Genomic DNA, 8,077 nt, shown 5'->3' on the forward strand with positions numbered 1-8,077 from the left:
GTTTCTCAAGAGGCAGGTCAGGTGATCTGGTATTCCCATCTCTTTCAGAATTTTCCACAGTTTATTGTGATCCACACAGTCAAAGGCTTTGGCATAGTCAATAAAGCAGAAATAGATGTTTTTCTGGAACTCTCTTCCTTTTTCCATGATCCAGCGGATGTTGGCAATTTCATCTCTGGTTCCTCTGCCTTTTCTAAAACCAGCTTGAACATCTGGAAGTTCACGGTTCACGTACTGCTAAAGCCTGGCTTGCAGAATTTTGAACATTACTTTACTAGCGTGTGAGATGAATGCAATTATGCGGTAGTTTGAGCATTCTTTGGCATTGTCTTTCTTTGGGATTGGAATGAAAACTGACCTTTTCCAGTCCTGTGGCCACTGCTGAGTTTCCAAATTTGCTGGCATATTGAGTGCAGCACTTTCACAACACCACCTTTCAGGGTTTGAAATAGCTCAACTGGAATTCCATCACCTCCACTAGCTTTGTTCATAGGGATGCTTTCTAAGGCCCACTTGACTTCACATTCCAGGATGTCTGGCTCTAGGTGAGTGATCACACCATCATGAGTATCTGGGTCGTGAAGCTCTTTTTTGTACAGTTCTTCTGTGTATTCTTGCCACCTCTTCTTAATATCTTCTGCTTCTGTTAGGTCTCTACCATTTCTGTTATTCCTCCTACCCTCACTCAAAAATCCTCCTCCTGGGAGCCTTTCCTGAGCACCAGAGATGGGTTGGAGGGCCTACCCTAGTGTCCCGCAGCTCTCGGCAACACTGAGGAGCTCCTGGAAGGAGGAGCCAGAACAGGGCATCTGGGATCCTCAGGCTCCTCAGGCTGTACTTGACTCAGAGAAGCCAGAAGGGGTAGGCAGAATGAACAGAAGGCAGGAGGCCAGCACTTAGGCCTGTCAAATTCTGCACCCCACCCCTCACCTCTCCTGCAGTGCCAAAGGCCATTCACTTAGCACCTTCTGGGTGCTGGCCCTGAGGAATCAACCACAGGTATTACCCTCTGCCCATTCCTGGTTGAGAAGTTCTCTCTAGGGACCGTCAGCCCCACCCAGGCACCCAGAGTCCCCTTGGGCAGGCTTCGCTCCCCTCAGCAGACCTTTTCTGAGGCTCTGCTGTGCGTCCAGCAATGCACCAGGCACTGGGAGCACTGATGCCCAGACCTCATCCGTGTCCTTGAAGTGCTCCAGCTGAAGGGGGCCAGAGATGGCGACAGTGCAGGTGATGGAGCAGGGGGAGCAGCAGGGGCAGGGGAGGAGGCCCCTCCCAGCCTGGGGGCAGCAACAGAAATGAGAAGAATTCAGCCAGATTTTAAGAAAAGGAGGTGATGTTGGGAGGTTGTGCCCAGGAGATAGGCCAATATGTGCAAAGCCCCAAGGAGAGTAAACACATGGGTGCCACGCTCAGGAGGGTGCAGATAGTTCTGTGGCTTGAGAGTGGAGTTCCAGGGGAGAGGAGACTGAGGTGCATCCAGAGTGTTTGCAGAGACTGAGAAGGGCCTTGAATGCCACACTCACACACCAATACCACACCTGAAACCTGAGGTTGCATCAGCCTCCAAGTGCCTGCTCAGGAGTTGCTGCAGGCCACGCCTCCCCACCGCATCTGCCAGCCCTCCTTATTTGCCCCCTCTCCTCCCTGCACTCACATCTTCCCTCCCTGTGGCCCAACAGAGATCAGCGATGGCATGGAGGTCTCCGATGAGCTCTCTGTGTGTTCGGACAACAGTTATGACTCGTATGCCAACAGCGCCACCACCCCAGTGGCCCCGCGAGGGAGCGGCAGCCGTGCCAAGACCCTCACAGACCGGAGTGGGCGTTAGCTGAAGACCCGTCTGTCCAGCTGTACCTCGTGTGGAGACCAGAGAAGCCCACAGAGCTGGCAGAAGCATGCTCGGGGCGCTAAGTCCACAGGCTCCTCGTTGGCTCCGGTCCCTTGTCAGCCATGGCCTCTCTTGGAGGGGCTCCCCTCTAGCCTCTCAGATGCCCCTGCAGGCCTGGGGCTCCTCTTTCTGGGAAGTTTGGGGCCCAGGGCCCAGGGCCTGGTCCACTCCTTGAGGCCTTCCTTTGCATCCTTACCTGGAAGCTTTGGAGGGTCACTGGGCTGTGCCATGCCCCCTGCAGCAGCAGAGGATGTAGAGCCTGCGTGTGCCCACGTGTGTCTGTTCTCCTGTCTGTGCTGTGAGGAAACCGCCTTCTCGGTGATTCTCCTGCCTCAAGGGGCTGGGCTGGGCCTCTGCCCCAGCACCTCCGCTCTTCCATCAGTCTCAAAGCACAAAGGAGCTCGGCCCAGGAGGAATGCCTGCTCCAGTGGCGGGAACACTTGTCTTCCCCAACCAGCCTCCCGCTGATGCTGGCCATGTCCCCCAGGAGCTGCTGGAGATGGCAAGAGCAGGCTCAGGGCTGCTGGATCCACACCCAGGAGAGATCCACAGACTGACATGACCTCAGGTTCCCACGTCAGTGGCCAAGAGCAGGGGCCACCTGGGAAAAGTGTTCAGGCATGGTTGATGGTGGGTTTATGACCAAGGAGGCCTGCAGTGGAGGGAGCCTGAGGGGCCTTGGCCAGGATGATTAAAGCTGCCATCTTGACACGTCTCATCTCTGAATTATCAGTGGGAGGGTGGGGACAGAGCCTGCAGGGTTTGGGATTCAGGTCCCATGACTGAGGAAGAACCATTCTCGGAAGTGAATGGGAGAGTGGCAGAGTGGTGGGCCCCTTCCCCGCCTCACATGGCACTAGGGCTTCCTTAAGAGGCCTGGGTTCGGGGGGTGGGGGGGGCAGTGCCCCATCCTGTGGTGGGGGAGACAGTCTTGGAGAGGTAAAGTGACCGTCCCTGGCCACACAGCTTAGTACAGCAGAGCTAGAACCCCACCCTGGCTGTGGACCTTCCGTAACCAGCTGGGAACAGTAAGGCAGATGGGGCGGGCTCCTGGGCCCACTATAGGACTGGGCAGTGGGACTAGCAGTCACATGAAGGGTTTCTGAGCTCCTGGCCTATGGAGGAACAGGCCCTTAGGAGACGCCTCTCCCCGACAGCAGAGGCTTGGCTTTGACTGAAGAGGCCCACTCCCATTCCTGGCACGGGGAGGCGCCTGGGCTGAAAGCCAAAATACAGCCCCTGGGACCACAGACATCCTTGTCTTTCAGTCCTCGGACCCCTGCCCTTGCCCTCCCTGGGAAGATGTCTGTAACGCCCATATTTGTCCTAAGAGTCTGCATGGTCTGGGTGTGTCCTAAGGGGGAACGGGGAGGCTGAACCCCAGTTCCAGCATTAAATAAACATGGTGCTTCGTGGGAACCAAGGGGCGTGTCTCTTCTCCAAATGGGGGCCTGCTGAATAGAATTCCTGGGGTCTGGAGGCTAAATTCAGAAAAAGAAATCCCTCCCAACGCTAGAAGCCAGACTGGGCCCCTACACTAACCTCTAGGACCATCCCTCTGGAAACTGTCGGGGGACTCTCCCTCCTTTCCCCTTTTCAAACATCTTCCTGGGGCAGAGGTCAGCTCCAGCTTTCCTTGGGCATGAGGAAGTGAGTGAGAGCTGGACTGTCTGGGTCAGCAGTGGGGCACACTGCCCTACCCAAATGCCCCAATAACCCCCTCTCCAGTGTCTGGCAGGCCTGCTCAGGAAAGCAGAATCAGTCTTTCATGCCAGCCCCTTCCTGTCCAGTCAGTGCCCCTAGGTCCACTGGGCAGCATGTTCCAGGCTCCTGGCCACACTTGGGCAACTTGAGTTAACCTAGAGCCTTCAGGAGCAGGGAGAGGGCCTGGGAGTGTTGAGTGGAGCAGCCAGTCAGCATCCCACTCTCACCAGGGCCCTATACTGGACCCCTGCACCCCCCAACACAGAGGCAGTCTGGCTGCCTCCCCTCACCCCAAACAATGGAAAGATGGAGGCCGTCCCCCTGCTAGGCAGATGGCTGGGCCCTTCTCCTCCCTCAGCTGAACCTGTGCTCAACCCTGGCTCCTGTCCCTTGACCTGGGGGGTTACTGAGAAGCCCACCTTCCCAGTGCCCTCCTCGTAACCTCCTCCTGTCTGTGGAGGACAGCCTGACTGCCCTTCACAGGGAAACAGGAGACAGGGCCCCTCCCTCCAGCCATCTCCACAGACCCACTCCTCTCTTGCTACCTTGGACCTTACTGGGTGAGGCCTGTCCAGGCTGAGCCTACCCTCCCCCTCTCCAGAGCCCTCTCTGGACCCTCTGTCCCCAGTATAATGGTGCCGGAATCTCTCACATCCTTTAACATAGAGCAACATGTACAACCCTTTCTTAGGGGGAAACAGGATACACCATTCCCTGGAGCTGAGTCCATGGAACAGACTCCCCCAGGCCTCAGGACACATGCTTAGCCATTGATCCCTCCCATTACAATTCCTTCCACTGACTCAGCTGGCCTGAGCCTTGCTGGGGCGGGTTCCATCCGGATCCCAGGTTCACCCGCTCCACTCCACAAGGCACATGGCTTTCACAAACCCCTCTTGATTTCACAGCACCCCGGTAAGACAAAGCCGGAACCACAACTAGACTACCAATCCTGCTGAAATGAAGAGCCGAGGCTAAGGGTTGGGCAGTTATCTGCCTGGAGCTGCACGCAGAATCCCGGCAGAGCCAGGGCCAGGTCCCAGGTGTGCTGCCCCATCCAGGTTCTTGTCAAGGCAACCTCCCCCGAGCCTGCTGCCCTCTTCCATAAAGGCAACCCCCCCTTGCCTGCCCCAAAGACATCAGGCCCAATGGCCTTTCATAGAGGCAGCAAATGATCAGACACCAACCCAGGGCGCCACCTCTCTCTGGCTCCAGGACTCCAGGCCGACCCAGAGCTGCCTTGTTCTCTCCTCCACACCCCCACACCTGCCTGACTGTACTCCAAGGGTGGGTACCTGGTTGAGTGAAAGCCATCTCAGCTCATACCATACCACAGACCCAGGGACCATACGCTGTCCATACACGCAATCCACGAGACACAGCCCCCTGTTGTATGCAGACAGACCCCTGTCACAGAGATAAATAATCACATAGAGATGCAGACAAAGACAGGGACATACAATGCCTGTAACCAGATACACAAAGTCCCACAATGACATGTCTGCTGTAAAGCAGGAACACAGACACTGCACAGAGTCACAGAGGCAGGAGGAAAACCTAGACCTCTAAGCTGTGCAGTCACATTCTTAGTCACATCTGCCCCAATGCCACACAGTCACCACATCCCCATGCACTCCCACACACACATACAAGTACCCTGGAACACCTGCCTGCACACACACACCCTCACATCCATGTATCACTCAAGAGCACAACCAGCTCCAGATCACCCCCAGTCTGGGCACATGGATCCCAGAGTTGCACAGTCGATCGATCCTACACCTACTCCCGGCTCCTCCCTTCTCCCCCTCCCAGGGCTGGTCCAAGAGCAGAACAAAAGCCCAGTGTCCCCTCCTCCCCTTCCCCCTTAACTCTCCCCTCCCCATCCACCCCCCCTCGACCGGCGTCCATCCCCTTTGTCCTCCTGCAGCTGAGCCTGAGCGGGAGTCCAGGCAGAGTGGCAGGGACATTGTGCCCAGGCTGCCAGGGGTGCAGGCGGCAGGACAAACAGGAGTGGTCAGTGCAGGAGCAGCAGCACAGAGTGCCCAGGAGAGGTCATGGCCAGGTAAGTGCCAGGTGCAACTGGGGACTTAGGCGGCAGCGCTGCCCTGGCTGTGTGGTGTCTACAAGTCTGAGTGTGTGTGTGTAGGTGTGGGTGTGAGTGTGAAAGAGAGGGTGACATGTCAACTTCTAGGGGCTGGGTACCTCAGTCTGTGTCAGGACCCTCAGTTTGAGATGCCTAGACTCTTAGCTGGGATGAGAGAAAACTGAATCAAGCCCTGCCCAGGGCACCCTACCTTTCATGCTCCAATGGGGTGTTCTTTAGCCCCCAGACGGGAAATCCCTAGGGCGGAAACTCGGTCTGATGTGTCAGTGTGTTCTAAGTGCCCAGTGCCGTAAACAGTAGGAGAATGAATGAAGAAAACACTGCTGCACTTCCCCCAAGGGGACTCCCTCCCTCTCCCCTTGTGCCAGGATGTCTCTGCAGAGAGAAATCCCTCCTGACGCTGATGAGATCTGCCTTCTTGGATCTCAGCTCAGAGTGGCTGCCTTCTCCACCAGTGGAGAGCAGAATGAGGGCAGCGTGCTCCCACGACCCCTCCCAGCTCCTACCAGTGTCCTGGGCTGCTCCTGAGACATGCCCCCACTTTGGCAAGTGTGGCTGAGCCACGGGGCATGCAGAGTCTAGAGCCAGGCGGGTTCAGGGCTCAGCCCCTCTACTTGGGCAAAGTAGTTAACTTGCTGGGACCCTGCCCTCCATGAAGCTCATTTCCTTTGATGCTAAGACAGGGGATCCGCTAGCAAGGATGGACCAGGCATAAACAGTGAAAGCCAGACTGACTACTAAGCAAGATCTGACTCCCAGGGCAAAGCAGGCTCAGAGGAGGCGCGGCAGCTGGGATCAGAAGAATGGAGGGAGGGGCAAGGAGCAGAGAGCAGATGTCTGCTCCCCTAGAGTAAGTGGCCACATAAAGGAGTGAGCCCCCTGTCCCCAGAGGTATGCAAGCAGAGGCTGCATGTTCATAGTGGCCAAATCATAACCAATTCGTTACAGCCCTTCAGGCTATAGAATGCTTTCACAGACACCCCTCCTTTGATCCTCACAGCAACCTCTGAAGGGCAGGTTCCATCTATGTGACTGTTTCCTAGTGACAAACTTAAGAAAAGGAAGACTCTAAAGAAACTTAAGGTTTTTGAGGATCAAATGAAACTATGTACATAAAAGCAACTAACATATGTGATGTGCTCCCTTCCTCCTGGGTAAAAGTATGTAAGGAAACATTTGTTGAGTTGGTACTATAAACCTAGCACTTCTCATACATTCCATTTAACAGTCACCAGGTCACAACCACTGCACAAAGGAGACATTTATAACCCTGTTTCAGATGAGGAAACTAAAGGGGAGGTGTTGCACAGGTCGCACAGCGAGCGAGGCAGTGGCAGAGGCAGGATCAGCACCTGGATTAGTCCTTAGAGCCAGTGTTTCCACCACCACCCACAGGGCTTCCTAGAGAACAGAGAACTTACTAGAAAGAGGGTCAACTTCCCTCTCAGGCTGGGCTCTTACCTCATTTCTTCTTTCCCTCTGGGTCTTTGCACAGGCTGTTCTCTCAGCTGGAGACTTCCTCCCTCCCACTCCTTTTCCTTCACCTGGCTAATTCTATCTGTTCTTCTGTCTCCTCTCAAGGATGCCTTCCCTGACTCCCCTCCAACTGGGTGCAGTGCCCCTTCTTAGCTCCCCTAATGTTCTGTATTTCCTCACAGAATCCCACCTCAATGGAAGCTCCAGAAGGGCAGGGACAATCTTGTTCACTGCCTTTCACAGACAAGAGCTCTCAATAAACACCAGCTCAAAATATTCACTCGACCTTGAGCAGACACTAACTGAGGACCTATTATGGGCCAGATCCTGTACTCTCAGAGGAGGGGCCGATACTAACTAGAATAATCAGGGTGTGGTTAATTGGGAGCACCTACAGAGATCCCTAGGTGAGCAGATGGGATGAGGAGAGGGGGTCAGTGCCTACTTTCCCCAAACTCCTTGACCAAAGGCTGCAGCTCCTGTCAGAGAGCTCCCATACAGGTATTTTGTATAGTTTCCAATAACCTCCCAGCTCTCTGCCTTTAGACCTTGGAGAGGTAAAGTCTCCCGGCTGTTGGTAGCCACGTGGCACTGCTTTATCCTTTGTAGGAGTCCCAAAGCACTGTCTATGCTTTCATAAATCCTTCCTTTATTAGAGTCTTCTTAAATTACCCCAGTTAAAAGCATGCCATCTGTCTCCTGCTGAGACTGACAGGGAAAAGCTTAGTGAGCCTGAAGCACAGAAAGAGCAATATGGCTGAAGTGGGTAAGTGGGGCAGGAGATGGTACAACTACGGGTCTAGCCCGTTGGGTAGGCAGGGACTAGCTCTTTGAGACCATTTGGAATCTCGATGGGTAGATGGGAGGGAGTGCGGCTGCATGAATGGGGGGGGGGGGGGCAA

At 55.1% G+C, this 8,077-nt stretch overlaps 2 protein-coding genes across 4 annotated transcripts in view; both read left to right on the forward strand.

Annotated features, from left to right (window-relative positions):
- The window catches only part of GDPD5 (glycerophosphodiester phosphodiesterase domain containing 5), a 90,987-nt gene extending 87,680 nt beyond the window's left edge, over window positions 1–3,307 (forward strand). For all 3 annotated transcript variants that reach the window (XM_010847563.1, XM_010847564.1, XM_010847565.1), the window contains one exon: window positions 1,680–3,307. In XM_010847563.1, coding sequence (XP_010845865.1) covers window positions 1,680–1,828 — 149 coding nt within the window. In that variant the 3' untranslated portion in view covers window positions 1,829–3,307. The remainder of the gene's footprint in view (window positions 1–1,679) is intronic.
- A 2,342-nt stretch (window positions 3,308–5,649) lies between these two features.
- KLHL35 (kelch-like family member 35) overlaps window positions 5,650–8,077 on the forward strand; it is a 9,469-nt gene continuing 7,041 nt past the window's right edge. The window contains exon 1 of the mRNA XM_010847589.1: window positions 5,650–5,657. Within this exon, the coding sequence (XP_010845891.1) occupies window positions 5,650–5,657 (8 nt within the window). The remainder of the gene's footprint in view (window positions 5,658–8,077) is intronic.

This window comes from Bison bison, unplaced genomic scaffold (genome assembly GCF_000754665.1).
Source record: "Bison bison bison isolate TAMUID 2011002044 unplaced genomic scaffold, Bison_UMD1.0 scf7180017864251, whole genome shotgun sequence".
In the NCBI taxonomy this organism is placed as follows: Eukaryota; Metazoa; Chordata; class Mammalia; order Artiodactyla; family Bovidae; genus Bison; species Bison bison.